At 34.8% G+C, this 22,536-nt stretch overlaps 1 protein-coding gene across 1 annotated transcript in view; it reads right to left on the bottom strand.

The window, feature by feature from the left end:
• Positions 1 to 22,536, bottom strand: part of LOC145296792 (dynein axonemal heavy chain 1-like) — a 350,721-nt gene that overhangs the window by 32,391 nt on the left and 295,794 nt on the right. The window contains exons 69-74 of the mRNA XM_080142859.1: positions 20,043 to 20,201; positions 14,862 to 14,993; positions 13,352 to 13,525; positions 7,403 to 7,582; positions 2,008 to 2,184; positions 1,745 to 1,915 (exon numbers count right to left, since the gene is read on the bottom strand). Of these exons, the coding sequence (XP_079998985.1) occupies positions 1,745 to 1,915; positions 2,008 to 2,184; positions 7,403 to 7,582; positions 13,352 to 13,525; positions 14,862 to 14,993; positions 20,043 to 20,201 (993 nt within the window). The remainder of the gene's footprint in view (positions 1 to 1,744; positions 1,916 to 2,007; positions 2,185 to 7,402; positions 7,583 to 13,351; positions 13,526 to 14,861; positions 14,994 to 20,042; positions 20,202 to 22,536) is intronic.

The raw sequence follows: 22,536 nt of genomic DNA on the forward strand, positions 1-22,536 counted from the left end.
GCTTACTAAAAACATAATAGAAGGTGTGTATATAAAAACGCAAGACAACCACAAAATCCTCGCATAAGCCTGATGAATCCTAGCATGGATGAAATGCGTAGTTTAAGTGCCATATATATTTTATAACTTACTATATATATATATATATATATATATATATATATATATATTGCTGCTTATGTAAAAACAAATAAAAATATATACATATATATATATATATATATATATATATATATATATATATATGCTTGTGAGAAAGTATGCTTATTCAATTATGTTGATTAATTAACATTGTAAAAGTGAATTAGTTATTATCGAACTACCGGCCTATCTATATATTTAACTATCTATTCAAGGATATTCTTAAAATAGTTTTTTTGTGAGTTATTTATTGTTTATAGAATTAAGTGTAGCAATGGATTTTAGCTGATATGTTTATATAAATTAGCTAGGTTAAATATAAACAAAATAAACTTGGGCACACAGATGTGGAAAGACCACACGTAAGGGATATGTGTACTTTGAATGATGACGTAATGGAACTGAGGTCAGAGGTCAGGAACTTTAGAGTCGACAGTTGGAGTTTGATCACTAGAATGAACAGATGACAGAGTTGGGGTCTAGTCATACAGGTGAAGAGACATACTTGACAGCCAGGGAGCAGGATGGGAGAAGAAGAAACATGTAGAAGAAATGCAGACCCTGTGAAACCATTTGAGACAGCTGAAATAAATTTATATTATAAAAATATAAAGTGTTGTTCTCGTGGGTTCACAAAAGAAAGAACAGATATCTCAATTGGATGGTGCTGGTCGTTTCATGGTTGCGTCACGGAGCTCAGCAAGTGAAGATACAAGAACTCTTCAAGAAAAAGTTATGAAGCATATATTATTCTTCGTATATATGAACTGTAAAATATACCCGTGTGATAACTCTGATACAACATGACTCAGTTTACACGTCAATATCATATCCTCCTGGCTAAACAAATATACATACGATTAATACGTTTTAATACAGATATTATAAGAAAATATCATTAACAAAATATCAGACCCAACATATAACATATAACACATTTTATAATATAAAATCCACCTCGTAATACAACAATTATATTTCATCATTTATTTATATCAATCCTTTAATTCATGAAGCTCAATCTAACTACAGAGCATGTACGTATAAATGACAAAAGGTCTATATTCCAAATTTCAAGATGCTGTCCATCTTACCATTTATTTCAACATTTAAATTTAACCTGCTTAAAGAAATGAACGGTAAGATGGACACCTTGAAATTTGGAATATAGACCTTTTATATATATATATATATATATATATATATATATATATATATATATATATATGTAGTAATCGACATACAGTCCTGTTTCGTTGTATCACAACTCATCAGTGCTGCTAGAGTAACACCTCTCCAAAGCCGAGGATTGAACTCAGAACCATCATGTTGATAGTCAGCAGTTCTACCGATCAATCCATGGGTGCGGTGCCCGTAAATAACCTCACAAAATGTCTATTTTAAACAAACATTCGTCTACCACTTTTATAGTTTATTTATAAACAAACAGCGAGCCTAGAGAGAGAGAGAGAGAGAGAGAGAGAGAGAGAGAGAGAGAGAGAGAGCTGTTATACTTTTTTTTAACTTTTCTATTTTCTTAGATATGCTCCCGGGTAATGCTGAGTAGCCCTTCTAGTTCATAGATATAGATAAAAATACTTACCTCTTCTATGCACTGTCCCCCTCCACTTGATGATTTGGGTTGTAACTCAAGTAATCCATTGAGCAGGTTTCGAGTCTCGTTCTGGGCGTACGTAATGTTAGCATTCTCATGCAAGAAAAATATTTCCGGGTTGTCATTGATTGGTAACTCTTTTATATAGTCCATGTATTCCTAAAATTGCAAAAACAAAAAATGATGCATTATAAAAGATGAATCTTTTTTTTTTTATGCATATAAATCAAGTAGAGTTAAGTTTTACTTACACTGTGTTCACTGGAAGTTGGGATCTGTCGATAAATATTGGATTCAGAAAATGCAAACTCTGGTTGCAGAACTTTATCAGAATAATAATCTTGCAGGAGGGTCATTAAACAGCGTCTGTCAAGGTCATCTGTTACTCGGCCACCGTAATTAATGTGACCTGCTGTGTATTTCAAAACCTGAAAATAATCAAAATTATTAGATGTACTTGCAAATATATGCACTCTTGACTGAACAATGTTATTTAACACTAGCGGCGGAGGGGTGCGGCTTTGGCAGGGCGTAAAATACGCTTAAATATGATATTTTAATTTTCCAAGTTTTGTATATATTATTATAAAGTCGTGATTTCAAAAGTAAAAAAAAAGTATTTAGGTGCCATCAGCTAGAATCGAAACTGAAAGCAAAACTGTAGCATTCAAAGGTAGTGACGTTACCACTGTACCAACGTGACTTACATATGAACTGATTAACAATTAAAAATTAAAAATAACCTAAGATGAATGCACAAAATTTATAATGATTTTTTCAATTTTGACCCCTTTTGACCCCTTAAAAAATATTTTAACCGGCTGAAGACCCATAAAAGAATGGTCCGTAAAAATTTCAATCATTTGAGGTCCCTAGCGCTGCTCTGCGACTTTTAGTTTCGGAGGAGATAGAGTTTGAAAATATGGAGACAGATAGACGGACAGATATATAGTCGTTTATATATTAGATTTTTGTGAGATTATTAATTGCAGTGCACCTATGACTTCTTAAATTTTTGAGTCTAGAAGTTGTTAATCTCATGAGCGGTATTTCTGCAGTTTAACACCCCTTTTTTCCGTGAGTCTTGCTCGCCAACGACTGGCGGACGACGAAAACTGCCGGATTATACCGAGCAATACAAAAAGGAAAAAATAAAATAAAATAAACAACTCACGGTAATAAATTCATAAAATCTACTGTTTTATTTTTTTTTGTCAACTGTTTTTTTTTGTTTGTTTTTGTATTAAAAGTTTTGTTTCTTTGATTTAGTAAACAAATTAAAAAAAATTATTTTTGTATTAAAAGTTATTTTCTTTGAATTAATCAAAATGTATTTGTTTTGTTTTAAGGAACAAAGAACAATTTTTTATTTTTATTTTTGGGATATATATATATATCCGTTTTATTTTTTATTACCGTATCTTTCTGTTAAGTTACATTATTGTTTCAACTACCCGGCCATTTTTTTAACGGTCTGTAGCTTCCTCAGACTTTTACAGAAATGTTTGTTATTATGGGATGAAAGAGTGAAAGAGTGAATGAGGTCAGGGGGAGGGTGCGAGGAGGGCGGAAGAAAGAGAGGAAGGGAACAAGGGGAGGAGGTGGGAGGGGGCGCTTGGTATGTTGGTAATATTTTAGTTTTGGGGTTTAAGGAACTTGTGAGGGAGGGTCTGGGAAGTTCATTTCTGGTGTGGCTGAGGGCATGGGGATACATGGAGGGGAAGGGGAATATGTGGGGGTACTTTAAAATTCGAGTCTTAATGTTAAAGTTTTTTGCGTCTTGTTGGTGAGATGATTTCTTGGTAAGTATGTCTTGACCTGTTGGGTGTTCGCTTATGTTTGTAGGCGGACGGGGGGGCTATGATTCGGTTTATTTATTTTTTTATTTTTTATTTTGTTGTTAATTGTTTGGAAAGGGTTAGCTAGCCGCGGGCACGGGTACACACATGCGCACATACACACATATATACTTAAAAGAAACGGTCACATGTACACATACATCCCCGCCCTGGCGTGCAAATATATACACTAATGTGCGCCTGCATGCATAGACACCCGCGTTGCTCCCGCTTACGTCAAATTTTCTTTAAGGTGTTAAAATTGGGTATGCGTGCGCTCATACACAGATACATACACACATCGACGCCCCTGCCCCCAAGGAGGCGATTATACGGGCCCATATGCACATATTGATTTGATATGGTTCCTCTTCAGGACTGGAAGAAACAATGCGGCAGCCAGCTAAAATCATGACTCAGAACGGTTAAGCAAGATACCGAACTGATTCTAGGTCTGACAATCTATGGTGTTCACCGTTGGAACCATGGCTGGCTGTCGATAGTGTCGATAGTGGAACACTGCTCTGCGACCAAATTTCTGGAGCGAGGGGATCATGCTCTGCTGCAGTATTTGACAGTACATGTCGGAGTTCATGTTTCCCCCAATGAAATGTAACTCTCCAATACCTGCAGCACTCATGCAGCCCCAGACCATGACATTCCCACCACCATGCTTGACTTCAGGCATGGCATACTTATCCTTGTACTCCTCAAATTGGTGTGCATGGCTGTCGCCCCAGGAGGAAGCCTCTTCTGAAACAATACACAAGAAAGCCTACAAACAGTTTGCTGAAGACATGTCAACAAAGCCCATAGATTACTGGAACCATGTTCTACGGTCTGATGAGACGAAATTTAATTTGTTTGGTTTTGATGGTATGTGTGGCGGCAACAAGGTAAGGAGTACAAAGATAAGTGTATCATGCTTACAGTCAAGCATGATGATGGGATGTCATAGTCTGGGGCTGCATGAGTGCTGCAGGTATTGGAGAGTTACATTTCATTTAGGGAAACATGAACTCCAACATGTACTGTCAAATACTGCAGCAGAGTATGATCCCCTCCCTTTAGAAACTGGGTTGCAGAGCAATGTTCCAGCATGACAATGACCCAAAATACACATCAAAGACAACCATTGCTTTACTGAGGCTGAGGGTAAAAGTGATGGACTGGCCAACCATATCTCCAGACTTGAACACAATAGAACATCTTTGGGACATCTTTAAGCAGAAGGTGGGGATGCACAAAGTCTCGAATATCTGCCAGCTCCACAACGTTGTAATTGAAGAGTGAAAGAGAATTCCAGTGGCTACATGTGAAGCTCTGGTAAACTCCATGCCCAAGAGAGTAAAGGCAGTTTTGGGATAATGATGGTGGCTACACAAAACATTGAGAGTTGACATGTTAATATTGACAACTTTTCGTAAGGGGTGTACTCACTTTTGTTTCCAGGGATTTGGCTTTTAATGGCTATATTTTGAGTTATTTTAAGGGGAAAATAAATTGTTATATATGCTGCAGACACACTACTTTTCATTGCGTCAAAAAACATTTTTTTCAGTGTTGTCCTATGAAGAGATATACTTGAATATTTGAAAAAATGTGAGAGGTGTACTCACTTTTGTTACACACACACACACACAAAACACACACACCCACACACACACACACACACACACACACACACACACACACACACACACACACACACACACACACATATATATAATGTTTCTGCAAAAATCAAAACAGCAAAATATAAAATAAGAACATCATATGGTGTATTTCCTTATGTGTTGTAATTGTTTCGTAACCATTTGGACAAATTTGATATAAAAATAGCTACTTTTCAAACACTAAAAAAAATAAAATGAGGATGAGCGAGGTGAGTCCAAACTGATCGTTTCCTTAAACTAGGGATTATGAATACCTTCATATATATACATATGATAAATGTATTTTTGTGTTTGAAGAGTAGCTATTTTTGGAATATTTTTAAATAATATAATGTTTTAATTTGCCAAATGGTTGCAAAAAAATTGTAACACATCAGGAAATACACCATATTATGTTCTTATTTTATATTTTGTTGTTTTGATTTTCGCAAAAATATTATATGCATGTTTGATTATGATAGTCATGAAGCTTAATTAATTGGGTCAATTAATATTGACTTTGATTTTGTGTATATGAACATTACCAAATTTTAATATATAAAAAAAAGTTTTGGTAATATATATGTATATCAGAGTGGCTGAATCTAGCGAGATTCGAAATCGGCACCTCATGTTAAGAAGCCTAAACCTCTACCATGCGGCTAACCTCGTCGGACTACTAAATGTATCACTTTTACGTGCATGTTTTTATTTGTTTTTGTTAGCGATACTTTCTTGAATGAATTCAAGTATTTATACAAAAGTGCATTTTTACCTAAATGCTTGTTGGGAATAATTTTCCCATTGACCAATCTGGTACCCCCTTTAATGGGAAGCGGCATATATATTATTTTTAAAATATAGTTATCCACTGACACGTGTTTCGTCGTCCACGACTCATCAGAGTGGCTGAATCTAGCGAGATTCGATTATATATATATATATATATATATATATATATATATATATATATATATATAAAAGTGAAATTGTCTCTGTGTGTGTGCATGTGTGTGTCTGTGTGTGTACATTTCCCCACCAAATAACTCTGTCAATTTTCAGTCTACAGACTCGAGATTTGACATAAGGAGTATTGAGATTTGGGAAAATCTTTTTAATTGATTTTCGGCCAGAAATTTGGCTGTCAAAGGGTCAAAGTTCAATGATTAGACCTTTGAAAACTCTACGAAACTTCTCTACCAATTTTGGGTCTAAACACTTGAAATTTTAGATATAGGTTACTTAGACATGGATTAAACTTTTTAATTCGATTTGAGCCGAAAACAATAAATGTTAAGTGGTCAAAATTGGGGTCAAAGTCTAAAAAAATTTGACTTTTGCGATCTCAACCAAATTACTTGCCCGGGTATTTATAAGTGTATGTTGAGCAAAAAAAAAGTTGTAGTAGGCAGGCAGGCTTGAACCCATGACGCGAAGACAGGAAAGAAAGTGGAGGTGTATGCAAGGGTGTTGGTTAAGCAGAAAAAAAAGGAAAATTGTGAGTGCAAAAAAAAAAAACAAATTGAAGTAGTAAGCAGACTCGAACCCGTAACACTTCAGAGGAAAAAGAGGTGGAAAAAAAAAGCTCTTATCGATGCGCCTACCGTGGTTGTGACGTCACAGTTGGTTGAAATAACACCTTTTATGCGACGTCGTTTACACAAGGTTTGAATGACTTGCAGACAATGTCAGCGAAAAAAACAGACCCTCCTTGTAGAAAACTGCCTAATTGAGGGTGAAGGAATTAATGTTTTTGGCAAATTTTTCAATATTTGTCGTCCAAAGGGTTGAGCTTCAAAAGGAAGCATGAAAATCAAAAGAAAACATGAAAATCCGTCGCCTCTGTCGAAAGTTTTAAGCAGACATACAAACATACATACATATATTTAAACAGACAGGTGAAATTTATATAATAGATGGGTATACTAAGTGAGAAATTGTACAAGAATATATTTGTTCCCATTATATTTAAATTTCTGCATGTTGGTACAGTCATGGAAACGAGGAAGGAATTCCAAAGGCAAGCAGTTCAAGGAAGGAAGTTATAGGAGTAGAAAACTTTCCAGCACTTTGGGGATCTCTATAGTGAAAGGATGGGATTTTGCTGATTATTGGGTTGGTCCCAGGGAGGGGGGATGATATTGTATACTTACTTTGAATGGAATTTCCGTGTATTCTTGAATAAACATTTTCAGCTGACTCATGCATATTTTGATATCACCATCCGTAAACTCATATGGAATATTGAAACCAAGCGGACCAAATTTTCGACGTTCGATAATAACTCCATGGAATAAACTCAAAGAAAAAATCAAACTTTTAAAATTGTCCGTCTGAAAAAAAATGAAAGTATGTTTTAATTTTTAATTTCGAAAATACTCCTTCAAATTAATATTGCGCTTAATAAGTCATGCACATAAGTACAAAAATATCGGGTTTGTTTTACAATCCAGAGATTCGAAAAGTGATAGAAATGTTAAATATATAACAAATAAATGTTACCAAAGGCAAGATAAGCTACTCTTCTCCTTAACTTGGTAAGTTTTTAGTGTTTTTACTTAATGTAAAATGTTTATTCGGTTCGAAAAACAACAAGCAATCTCAACCATTATGCAATCACAAGAAAAACGTCCGTGTAACAAATATATTGCGGCAACATCACATGACTAAAAGAGAGAGAGAGAGAGAGAGAGAGAGAGAGAGAGAGAGAAGTCAGGAGTTCCTAGGAAGCATGAGAAGTGTGAATATGTCTTAAAAATGCACTTATAAGATATAAGTAAACAGTGGTTATCGATCTCTCTTTGTCTCCATCCTCTTACTGATGATTTGAAACAAAGATCAAGGTGAATAAACCCTCTTCATCTTCCAACAGTTTTATATTGGCTTAATCTTTTTTGAGGTATGAAAGAACTTAGCTGCAAATGGTATTTCCTCAGTCTGGAAAGATTGCACAAAAGTTGCGTACAGCACAAGCATCTAACAAAAGTATGGTTATGAACTTTCATTCATGCATGACACAAGGTCGAAAAGTAACATCATTAAAGTGTCTTCTAAGATGCTAAAAAAAAAATGCCAGAGGCACTCACCCTAGCCGGGTTGAACCAGCTTCCTCCAAAGGAGGAAGTGTCAAGAGAATATTAAATTCACAAGCGATCTCCAGTATCTTGCATATCCCTGTCGAAAGAGATAATGATGTTAGGTTTTTGCAGTTCTTCAATGAAGGTGTCAACATCCTCCTACATACAGCATCTTGTATTTTCAAATGGTCACACATATGGTACAGACCAGGCTTAACGCTGCCTAACTTTTGTCATTTAATGAGTACTGGTGTGTTAATGTGATTATGCCGTATATTCCAGTAGCTTCTTTCCAAAAACCACAGGTTTGTGGAACTCTCTTCCTGCTGACTGTTTTCCACCTACTTTTAACTTTAATCTTTTCAAGACTTAAGATCAATAAGCATCTACTGTCTTTGCGATAATCATTTTTGATTCTTGTTAGATCCTTACATTAAGTGGCTCCATGTCTTGTCTGGAGCGATTTCCATAAAAAAATATGATTCCTAAAAAGATCTAACATTCACTAGAGAAATGTCGCTAGAATTTAAGTTCAATTATTAATAACTACTCGGTGTTGCCTGAGAGTCTTTTTACTTTCATTGTTGTATAAATTTTTTGCATTATGTTTTCAAATCAAAAGATGGGAATCTCCTGATGCATAAAACAGACATACTTAACAGATGGGAAGATTATATCGAAAACCTCTTTTATGACGACAGAGTAAATCAGTCTGACCGATAGAAGGACTACCGATCTTAAAGGCAGAAGCTAAAAATGCCATCAAAGAAATGAACAAAGAAAAAGGTTGTTGAACCAGACTCTATACCAGTGGAAACGTATGAAACACTTGATAAAATAGGCATAAACTATCTGTTCTTCTCAATAGCATTTATGGCACTGGAAAGATTCTCACAGATATGCTTATCTCCACATTTATCACATTCCTCAAGAAACCTGGAACAACCAATTGCGAATGTCACAGAACGATTAGCCTAATGAGCCATCCACTGAAGCTCCTACTAAAAATACTAATGATGAGACTGCAAAACAAAATGCGATTTGAAATATCAGAAGTGCAATTTTGGATTTGTCGCAGACAAGGGAACAACAAATGCCATATTCACAATGATGATGCTGACAGAAAGATGTAGAGAGATGTAGAAAGACCTCCACCTGTGTTTTATTGATTTCTAAAAAGCCTTTGTTAAAGTAAGACATGAAGACCTATTTAAAATCCTAAATAAACTAGATATTGATGGGAAAGATCTTAGAACTGAGCAACCTCTATTAGAGACAAACAGCGATAGTTAGAATAGATGGAGAGCACAGTGAGGAAACATTAATAAGAAGAGGAGTCTGTCAAGGATGTGTTTTATCACCAGATTTATCCAACCTCTATAGCGAAAACATACTGAGAGAAATTGAAGACATCAAAGGAATAAGTTTGATTGGGCACAACATTAATCATCTAAGGTATGCAGATGACAGTGTGTAAATAGCACAATCCGAGGAGGCCCTCCAACACATGCTGGACACTGATGGAAGCAAATGAAAGTAAAGGACTTGCTTTAAACATCTCAAAAACGGTACACATAACAGTATCCAAGAACACCCAAGTTCCAACATGCAAGTTACAAAGTCACGGTGTACCAATTAAACAAGTTGATAAATTCAAATATCTGGGCTACTGGATTACATCTGATGGAAGGGGCACTACGGAAATATAAAGTCGCATAGCTGTAGCCAAAGTCGCCTTCAAGAGACTATCATTAATCATGACCAACAGAAACTTTAAAATAGACACCAAATTCAGAATACTCCAAACGTATGCATGGTTTGTTCCGTTATATGGTTCTGAGTGCTAGACAATCACCAACAGTACGAGGAAGAGACTAGAGGCGACTGAAACTTCGTTCCTGCTGAAAAATTTTTAAGATATCCTGGACAGAAAAGAAAACAAATTAAGGGGTATAAGAAATTACTAACACAGAAATGTCTCTAATAAGAACAGTACGAAAAAGACAAATGAAATTCATGGGCCATGTCTACAGAAAAAAAAACGGAATAGAACAGATTAGTTTGATGGGAAAGATCATGGATAGAAGAAGCAGAGGACGATAGTAAGAAACAAACGTTAACGGTCTGAACACCTGGGCAACATAAAAAATGATGAGCAACAATCGATTCATGAATGCCCCGAGGGAGAGAGATAGATGGAGAGTCATAGCCGTTAATGCCTGTACCAGGCAGGACACCACTTGAATTAATGAATTATGTTTTCGTCAAATTATTATATTTAATATAAATCTGCTGGAAACACAACACACGTGAACATGTTATTTTAAAATGCTCTGATAAGATATGATTATCGATCTCTCTCTTTCCTTCCCTCCCATCCCATTGGTCAATGATTTTGAACAAAGATCAGGGCGAATAAACCTCTTCTGTCTTCAACAGTTTTCTCTAGACTTAGTCCTTTTTATGAGGTATGAAAGAACTTATTTGCAGACGGTGTTTCCTTCGTCTGGAAGGTCAACAAGCACATGATTATGGACTTTCACTCGCATATGGCACAAGATTGGAACACAACAATGATATTATATATGGCATAATCACGTTTAACACACCAGTCCTCGTTAAATCACCAAAGTTAAGCAACGTTGAGCCTGGTCAGTAGCAGATAGGTGACTATTTAGGAATACTAGGCACTGTATGTAGGAGAATGTCGACATCTCCCAGCAAGAACTGCAAAAACCTAACATTATTATCTCGCCTGACCGGGACATACATGCTATTGAGGACCGCCTGTGAATTTAATACTCCCTTGACACTTCCTCCTTAGGAGGAAGCCAGTTCAACCCACTTAGAGTGAATGCCATTGGCTGGCATGGCAATAAGGTTGTTAGTTGGATGATGAACAATACTATGAGAGTACAAAATTTGATTACTTAAAAGGACAGTTCGACAAGTATTTGTTGACATTGGACTTGAAGAAGACAATAATGTTTTAGTTTGTAGGAAGCAGTCTCATAATACATATCACTGTTCCTGTGCGTTTCTCTCCATTTCTCTCCCCGTCTGCATGGATGTAATTGTCCACCTGTTGATTGGCAGGTGTGTGTTAAAGTTAGGTATGCATATATGCTTATATATTTCTATGCACAGAATTCACTCCTAAACTAATTAATCAACCGATCATTATAAATTTTATAACTCGACTGACAGTTGGGTAATATAGGCTATATGTAGTCTAATTTAGTTTTATGCAAAGGGGGCAAAAACGAAGTTGAAGCCGTTCATAAAAATTCAGATACCTCAGAGGGTTTTTTTATGAAATTTTAACTACACGTATTAGACATCAATTAATAAATATTCCCTAAATGTCAGTTTCTTCAGAGTATTTTAAAGAATTTTATAGGTCATGATATGGACACAACCTCCCATTTAAAATTCAAATATTTCAGATTTACATTAAGTTTTTTATCCATAGTCACATCAATTAAGCATGATTCTTTCAATTTCAATTTATTCTTAAGATTTCTTCAGCTTTAGACTTTTCTAGAATCAAAATCATATAGTGGATTATGTTAAAAAAAATAGAAATACGAATTCTAGACATAGGGTTTTTAACATTATATGTTGATACTACTTTTCATAAGGGGGTCATAAAAATGGTATCAAACTGCTTAATTCAGGTAATTAATTTACTTATCCTGGGACGGGTATTATTCTAGCTAAGTATTGTATATTCAACGCTGAAATAAATACAGACGAGTGTAATTGAATTTCAAATACTGACTTTCTATATGAATCTATATTATCTTTCTCTAACTCTGTTTTACTTTTTCTTGGAAACTACTTAGTCGATCTGGTTGAAATTTTGTATGAACCTTTGTTATGACAAGGTGCAACAAATTAAGTATTATCATATCCGTTCGATGCACAGTTAGGGATTCCTGGAAATTAATGGGAATTAGTATTTAAGTTCCATTTTTTTCTTGGAAACTACTTGTCTGATCTGACAGAAATTTTGTATGCATCTTTATTATAATAAAATGGTATCTGCTCGATGCATAGTTAAGAATTAATAGTGATTAGTACTTAATGCAAAAATGAGCACAAATTTAATTACGTTCAACCATCAATTTGGAATGAAGCACTCATTCTGAGTCAACAGATTCAACTTTTGCCCGTTTTTAATGGACTAAAATGTTTGGCTGATAATTTGGATCTTTGTTGACTGAAATCTTTTTGATATGATTCTTTTTTACATAGCTGGAATCTGGCAAGCAGGAAACATGCCAAAACCATCTCAATCTTTTTCTCAGAATAACGTTATGGATGGATTTAATATCAAGAGATAGGCCGACGAGATAAGAATTGAGACTGGTATGCTGTTCCTGGTAGCTGAAAGACTGACACAAGTCTGTGATAAGTGGCAGAATTTTGTTTTCAAGTTCTTTGGACTATGCAAATAAGTCGAGTAAATGAAGATGATTTTACATGTTAAAAAACATGAAAATGATGTAATTGGTTTTATTTGGATTATTCAGACTACTGTTTTCATCTTGAGTGTTATTCTCACAATGTTTTGGTCAAGTAACCTTCGACCTTCTTCAACGGTAGCTTGTCGAACTCGGGAATCTTTCTGTCAAACTTAGGAACCTGCATGGAATTGTCTAAAAGCATCTGTGACATAGTGTATAAAATATTCAATTCTAAGTTACACTCCTTTGGAGATTAAAGGTTCAATCCTCAGTGCGGGTTACACTAAAGACATAATTGTGAATTACTTAGGAATTCAACCCAATTATAGTTGATTCAACGAGAGAATGCTAACCCCGTGAATAAATAAAGGGTCCTACTTGAAATTCTGTACAGATTCCCGAATTTGATTGAAAGATTTATGAGTTCAACAAAATGCACCTAAGGAAGTAAATAACACTCAAGGTGAGAATAATAGTCTGAAGAATTCAAATAATACGAATTATCAATCCTCATCTAAAAAATTCAGAAGCAAAAAAAAGAAAAAAAAAGACATACCTTTTCATCTAATGCGTTCATATAATCATCATTAATATTTGAATAGGATTTGAGTAGATTGGCTTTAATTCCTTTTGGCGGTTCCACAGTCATTTTAGAACTATTTTGTAAAATGAAGACGGGAAATTTGGCGCTCGGCATACTCGTCAGCCACAGTCGGAAATCGCGGTGAACCTTGAAAGAAGAAGAAGAGGAAAAAGAAGAAGAAAAGAAAGAAAGAAACGAAACATAAATGTATGAGGTACATATTTCTTTACACAGAAATCTAAATTTCAAACTCGATGATGTCATTTCGTTGGGTTATCCTACAGCGATGCAGATGGCTTTCTGCCAACCATTATCCTCAGACAATTTTCGAAGACAGAGATCCTACGTCCAACCACTGCTTTTAACGGCCAAATCTCAGAAGCATTTGCAGCTATGGTAACAACACGTTCATTATAGTTTAACTTCCAAATCTTTTCTGTTCCAAACAGTTCTCTTTAGTCTTGCAAAAACTATGGAATCTAATGCAATCATGTTTGTCACATCGTTTGATACAATCGGAACTGAAGATCCAAGAACCTTAACCTTAAAATTATCCTAATGGTTCATAAATACAGACAACTTATTTTTAACAATTCAGCATGTTAACATACATCCATAAGTATTCAAAAAAAAAGTATACATAACGTCTTTTAACACTCGATAATCGCACAGACATATAAATTTAAATCAACTTCTACACATGATGTAATTCTGCTGAAAAAACTATATAACATCTTTGAGGTCTTGATAATCGCTCAAAATTATTAAAATTAAATACTGGAACCCTTAAAATTTTACTACAATAAGCTCTAACAAAGGGTTTGAGAATTATTGGCATTTTAACACGCATTGCACACTCTTTCCTTTCCTCTTTCCTTCAGGCAGAACTACCATAAAGTGTAAACAAACACATATTACTCTTTCCTTGCATGGACGGATAACTCTCAAAATGTAAACACAGCATTGGTTTGGGAATGTTAATATGCACAAAATACCGACACGCTACCACCTCAAAACGTCCCTTAAAATTTTTTTTTACAGGTACCAATATTTAATTTTCTATTTTTGAGCGATTATCAAGATTTTAATGATGCTATATTTGTTTGTTTATTTTTTCTTTTTGCATTTAATTATTCTTATTGACGATTTGATTTAATCTTATATTTTTCACTAATAATCATCATTAATATTTGAATGCTTTAAAGCTGTGACTTATCATGTCAACACTTTCTCTTAGGAACTGAATAAACGCTTACAAATAATTTAAAACGCCAAAATATTATGTAGATTACATAATAATTCAAATAATACAAATTATTAATCCTCATCTCCAAAAAAACAGAAATACAAGACATTAAACTAATACTGTTGCATATTTTCTATGTTCAATAGTGAAATAGGTATGTGAATAATTATAAGTACATATTTCGCACCCAGACAATGCCAGATACATCTACTAGTATGCATTGAATTTTGAACTTACTTTTTCTGGTTCGATTAGTTCAATTAGTCTTTCAAGACATGGCATCCAGCTGGGAGCAAGATGGCAATTTTGAAAGAATACCCACTTCCCTCTTTCTTGGGCAGCATGCATCATGGCTTCAGCTCGAGGACCCTACAAAAATAAAATTGAATGCCGATGTTCATGTTGATGATGCATTGACCTGCAAAATTTATGGCATATTTTGCAAACTTCTTCCTTCTGATGAAAGAATTTCATTCTTCGAAACTCCATGGAATAAGATTTTTCTTGTTTATTTGTACTCTTTGTCGGATAATTAAAATTTTGTATACCTTCCTTACAGGTTTATAAGTTTTTTTTTGGAAAGTTTAAATAAATTTTCAATAACAAGATTTTTATTATATATATATATATATATATATATATATATATATATATATATATATATTCATTTAATCACATAAATTAATATACGAAGATATAATTTTATGCGTAAATTGTTCAGTATTTACTTCAACACTGCTCAATACATAGGTAGAGCTAGGTAGTTCTTACTATATATATATATATATATACATATATATATATATGTATATATGTGTGTGTGTGTGTGTGCATGAGTGTAATTAAGTTCAAGTATATTAATAACAAGAAGTAAAACCAATATTACTTCAAAAGTGCTCAATGTAACATAGTGCAGATGCGCGTATGTAAATGCACGCAAAGTGACGTCATCGGTGGAAAAAAAGGAATATAAAAAAGAAACAGAACGGTCACGTGGGAGACGTGGAGAACGTTCGAGATCACATGGGTGACGTCACAGCTGTACCAATGAGAAATAAATGTTGCTGCTACAAAGAACAAGCAAGTTGGAGTTATTTCCTATTCTTTGTCTTGGTCTTCTTTGCGACTGAAACTGCACACAACCTGTGTTGGTCTGCGTACAACATAACATCAATACATATGTAGAGCTTTTACAAATAAATGTATATAAACATTATAAGGAATCTATGCAGATTTAACAATAACAATGGTTAACAATATTTCCATGTTCATCAGGACTCCAAATAAATCTTGCAGCCACTGCCTCTTAAGTGAGGTATGTCGAATTAATTTATGGCCCGCAATGGGCACGGGCCCTGATTATGTAGGGAGATGAGTGAAAGTGCATTTGATTGGATTGAGTTGTAAAAAATCCGGGACTTCCTCACTTTTTTTCTGTTTTCCTTTTGATTTTTGGAATGTGCTCTGTGAGGATTTTATTTTAAAATTACTTTCTAACTATGAGATTTATTTTGAGTCCTTACAACGACATGGAAATGTCAAAATATTCATGTAAACTCCTTATATATATATATATATATAAGAGCAAATAGTTAATAAAACATGTTAAAAAACACTTTGAAAAAGAGTTAAAAACATATTTAAATTTGAAAAGGAAACACTAAATAAGTGGATAGTCCTTAATCCATGGAGTTTCGAAGAAATACTTTCCTTCTCACCAGAGGGTAGGATTTAGCAAAATGTGGAATCGGATTTTGCTTGCAAAAGTATTTGATGAAACTACAAGTAAGTCAAAGATCTTACTTGATAACAAAAAGTGAAGCAAAGGGAATAGGGTGAAGAAAAAAGTGATTTCATGTGAATGGATATCTGGTGAAAGGTAAAGTATCCAATGACGATAAAATTCAAAAATGCAAATCCAAGAAAGTTAGTTAAATTTCCATTCGCACAAGTAAAATCCAAGGGAATCGCATAATTGGAAGATGGTCCAAAATAATCCAAAAGGCAGAAATCCGTGGAATAATTCACAAATAGGTACAAGGAAATGGGGGAAAGAATTCCAATAATATTATTAAAAGAAAGATAAGATATACGTTAGACTTGGCTGCCGGGCAAGGTGTAATTATGCAAAATGAGTGAAGAAAAAGAAGAGAGAAAAAAATGAGTGAAGAAGAAGAGAGAGAAAAAAAATTGAATGGTGATTGAATTAAATTTAAAATAGAAAAGCCAATGTCAAAATGACCCAGACAAGATGACGTTAAAAGGCGCCAAAAATATAGAGCAAAAAAGAAGTCAACTGAAATGTATAAGTTATTACTTATGAAAATATAAGCAGGAGTTATTAAAAGACACCAAATGAAATGAAAAAAAAAATTTAAGGGGAGAGAATGGCAAATTCCGGATAAAGCAAGTAAGTATGTAAGTAAATGCATATATTAAAATATAAGTAAATATACATACAGGATATGAATGTGTAGGTAGATTTATATATATATATATATATATATATATATATATATATATATATATATATATATATATATATATATATTATTTCAACCATGGGGATTTTTGATTAAATCATTACAAGTTGTTTCAATCGACAGGACAATAAAATTATGCTGCCGATCTCATCAGACAATCTAAGCCACAAAAAATTAGAAGAAAAAGATTCTTTTAAATTACAAATGAGTATCAAAAACGTTGAAGTGCTGAATAGAGAGAGAGGAGAGGAGGGAGTGAGAGGAATAATACTGATATTTATATATGTATAATTCTCTTCATATATGCTTTTTTATATTATACAAATGAGGCATTTATCAGTACTAAATATACATAACTATAATACATCACTTTATATATATATATATATATATATATATATATATATATATATATATATATATATATATATATATATATATATATATTATCCCCGATGTCATGTCCACATTCTACCAAAAGATAAAAGTCTTTTATTACGATTGGTTATGTATGACAGGTGAGAATTAAAATATTTCAATGCCCTTCTCTGTAGACAGCATGACTTTTTGAAGTAAGACGCCATTTTCTTTGTCATTTTTATTTTTTAAGAGTGTATAAGATTACAACAGTTGGCTCATTATTCATAAAGAAAATAGTAACTGAATCAGTGTTTTCACCTAAAGAGTCATCACTTATCAAGGCCCAAAGGCCACTCGAGGATAAGGGTTAATGAGTATCAGGTGGACGATGAGACAACGCCATGGTGATTTGTAATGATGGTAGAAGTTTGCCAGAATCCGATAATTTAAAGGGACTGCTCAGCAAAAATTTGTTTACATTGAACTTTAAAACAACAATGTGGTAGACAGCTACGAAGCAGCCCTTGTAGCTGACTACAACATTGTTGTTTTAGTGGGTCAGATTGCTGAAACAATCTTTCACTTGGTGATACAAGCACCAAAATTAGCGCACAGGTGCTTCAGAACTCCCTCTTTCAGAAAAGCATGTTAGCAAGCTTCAAAAACAAAATGGAGGAATCGAATTCTGCAATGAAAAATTCAATATCATTAAGCGTTATAGTGATATGATGACAATTATATGAACTAGCACTGTCTCAGTAAAAGTTACCGATGTGGTATCTCAAATTGTTGTGACAGAAGCACAATATACTACAACACACTGAAGTGATTTGCTTGAATTTAACCCGAATCATTGTTTTACTCTTCGCATTTACAGCTACACATTAGTGTGCACTTCAGGGTGTAGCAATAACATTTGCATGGTCCCCGACATTCATCCGTGCAACAACATTTTGTCAGCTGCTGGCAAGACTGATCAATGGGTGGGAGGGTTGACCAGAGAACTTCCTAGGCTTCACCTTTTTTTTCCAGTGCCAGTTGCTAGGACTTTCAGGTTGCATTGTACATTCTGTTGACTGGCCCCATATGCAAGCAGCTTGGAATGCAGATTGTCTAACATGCTGAACGAGAGATGCACTAGTTGGTGGAATGGAGTGGCTGATGGATCCTCAGTAATGCCAATGGCATCACCATCGCCTTTGACCACTGTATTATCTTATTCATGGGCTTGGTCAATGGCTTTACCAGAAAATTCCCCGTGAGTCTTGTGGACCATAAACTTTCCAAGTTGGAATTCACGGAACACTGCGAGAGGAGTTTGTTCCAAGGATACCATGTCTCTGAGGTGGATGAGGAGTCATCGAGCATAATTGACATTGATATTGGCAAAGAAAGAGATCAGAGCAGAGTGTGCTAGACAGTACAAGCTGAAGTTAGCCTCTCTGAAAGATTTACCCAACGAGAACACAACCAACTTCATTGACAGAACAAGTTCCCAGAATTGAAACTGAGGGCTCTCTTTCCTCCATGTCTTACACCAGCCATCAAAATCCAGAACTCTGTTTTCTTCTGCAGATTGGCAGTCATATGCTTCCTTTTGGAGCATATAGAGACAGCATGCTGTGATCTTGTGCATATTGTGTGATCTTTGTGTGGTAGCACCTTCTTTGCACTTGGCAAAACAGTTGTATTGAAGGAGTTGAGCCATTGCCAGGTCAGTTGTAGTTGCTCCAAACCTGAGCCATGACTTGATACCCACCCCATGCTCAATCATACAGATGAATTAAAGCAAAGCTGAGGGCAAGGAATCGTACACTGAATTCTCATACAGACTGCCTTCAAACTTAAACTTGTGTTCCACCATCTGCCTACACATTTTCTTAGCAGCTTTAGCAAGGATGATTGCATCAGTGTAGGCAGCTCTGATGTTGGTTCCTTCTTTTCACAAAGGAAACACTGTTCCATCTCCATACTAGTTCTTCGCATTTTTGTGCAAGTCTTCAGGACTGTACTGAATTTCAGCTGCTCTTTTAGATGCACGTTCAAGAAATTGTGTTAATCGGAATTCCTCTTCAAAAATTGAAATTGATCAGGTTTGCTTCTGCAGCCATCTTGAAAACAGGCAGCCATCTTGAATTTTTGACGACTAACGTTCTTTTCTTAAAAGGTATGTTCTGAAGGTCATTTGTGCCAATTTTGGTGCTTTTATCACTAAGTGAAAGATTCTTATGGAATATTGAGATAACCTGCCCCATTAACAGTATTTTGTTCCAAAGAGGTGCAGTTCTAGGAAAAAAAAATACTCGTGGAAATTTCGTTTCGTTTTAGGTACAGAAAGAGAGAAAAGAAAATTATTGATAGTGGTTGTAGCTAGATGAGTTTTTGTTGTGAATGTTTTACAGGAAAGGAAAGACTGAAGCTCAGCCGAGCACCTGCCATGAAAATACTGATAGAGTAGAGAAAGACTAGCAACGTCTCTTCTGTGAAAAATAGGTAGTAGGAGGATAAAAGGACTTCACCCACTAGATTACGATTTGATTTAAATTTTATGTAAGAGAACCTTTTTCAAACTGACCTGTCCTTGACCAAGGGAAATAGCGTTGATCTTTTTGGAAAATTTCATTTCTTCTGCAAACCTGTAAAGGTCTGCTGCAGGATCTGTGCCTTGTGACAAGACAAATATCAGCGGAGTGTTTGGGGAAGAATCTTTGTACACATTACTCAAATCAGAAGTCTGAAATTGGAAAAATATTTTAATTGTTTACGAATCAGCAATCTATATATATAAAAGCCAAAATGTGTGTTAGTGTGTGTTAGTGTGTGTGTGTGTGTGTGTGTGTGTGTATGTGTGTGTGTTTGTATGTCTTGCAAAAACTTTCCACCCAAGTGACGGATTTTCGCCAGATCAGTATCATTTTGAAGTTCGAACCTTCGAACACAAATATCGAAAACTCGGCGACGGATTTTCACGAGATTGATATCGTTTTGAAGCTTGACCCTTCGGATGACAAATATCGAAAAATTGGCTAAAAATATTAATTCTTTCACCCTCAACAAGTCACTTTTCTACGGGGAGGGGTAGCAAAAAAATCGTTCCTTCATTTTCATTTTCTACTACTACCACTATGGCATGATATTTGATCTAGAAAACGTTAACGTTAGTTTAACCACCTACTGTATTTTTTAAACGTTTAATTTCGTCATTTCTCAGTTCTTAAGGCTTCGGGTTCGAGCCTACCTCCCTACCAAAACTTTTTTTTTTCTTTTACACCGCCAAACACCCGGGCAACGTTTTCTTTTTTATTTTAAACAGGGTTATTACTTCGCACACGCACACACCTCCAGTGATGTTGTTAGATACGAGTGGCAAGTGAGCCTACCTCCCTATCAAAACTTTTTTTTTCTTTTACACCTCCAAACACCCGGGCAATTTTTTTTATTATTTTATAAGCTAGTAACTGATAAAAGACAAAATGCAAGCATAATTTTTATTCATTATTTCTTAGACCACCTCTGATTGGTTGGTTGAGAATTTTTTATATACTACATATATAATAATAATAGAGCTTATTGTGATGTTGGAATTATTATGGTGCATTTTTACATTGGCCTAAAAATTAAATACCAATCTCGTGAAAATCCGTTACCTCTGTCGAAAGTTTTAGGCATACATACATACATACATACATACATACATTTAAACAGATAGGTGAGATTTATATTATAGATGGTATGTGGTGTTTTCCTGGTATGGACGCCTCAGACTTACTGAAAGACTTACTGCTCCCAAAAGATGGAAGGCAACAACCTGGGAGGGTGGATCTCCTAGAACTTCACAGAACCAAAATCAGCCATACTTAACCAACAAGGAAAAAGCCATTTCAATAATGGCCCAGACTGTTTTAGCTTTGGTGCCAAAACGAAAAACCATGGCTGCATTGACTGGGGTTAGACTAACGCTGAAAGGCATGTGCTCTCTGTATTTATAGTATTAGTCCATAAACGTAGGTATCATACCCTCCCCTTCCAAGCATTACCTCCAAACAGTACCATAACATAAACCAAAATTAATCTATATAAATAAAACAATAAATGTATGTATGTGTGTGACTCTGTGAAAATATTTAATTAATAAACCTTGAAACTACTGGTCACATAACACTGAACAGGAAATAGCGATCATAAACCAAGACTGGTTTATAACAAGTAAAATCTTTGTTTGCATGGATGAACAACGCGTACGGAAATATGTTGGCAAGTTGAAATGCAAAATATTCACTTCAACTTGCGACCCATTTCTATTACTTCTGTACATTTGCAAATTCATTCATAGCTTGAAGTGGTTTAATTTTGAATCTTTCTTAGCTATCTGCTGATAGCTCAAATGGTAGGGAACGCATCTGGAGGGCTAAATGTTTTGGTATATATATATATATGAGTAAAAAAAAAGGCCTGCTTCAGTCTTTGACAGACTATAGATACCCACGAAGGAATGCCTGCGCATTAAATTTTTGTGGCAAGAAGTGTGCAGTCTCCAATCACAGCTCTCCTGTCATTGTTAGATACGAGTGGCAAGTGAAGTGTATGTACAGGATGACTATAAAAAATGCTGAGATAAGCGGAGAGTACATTCAGCGCCTAGAATTCCCAAATAGTCACCCATCTGGTACGAACCAGGTTCAACGTTGCTTAACTCGGTGATCTGACGAGAACCGGGGTGTCGTGATTATGCCATACTCCTATAAATTCGTTCTTCTTTTGTGTGTATTGATATTCATATTAAAAACCCTTTTTTATTATTTTAAACGAAAATACAATTTTCTTATATATGGGTTGTGGAATTGCTTTCACTAGCAAAAAAATCTAGCTAATTTTCATATTCTTTTAAACATTCATTTTAATTAATTCCCTATTAGTTGCTTCAGTTTTTTAATGGGATAATCATCTTTAGCTAACTATTACGTGTAATTATATTCATACAGATATTCTACATGATTTATACTTGCATAATATTTGCATAAAAAGTTTATAGTAAACACAAAACTGTTTCCATATATATTTATGTATAC

Source organism: Euprymna scolopes, chromosome 17 (genome assembly GCF_053919585.1).
Source record: "Euprymna scolopes isolate OS-2025 chromosome 17, ASM5391958v1, whole genome shotgun sequence".
Classification (NCBI taxonomy): Eukaryota; Metazoa; Mollusca; class Cephalopoda; order Sepiida; family Sepiolidae; genus Euprymna; species Euprymna scolopes.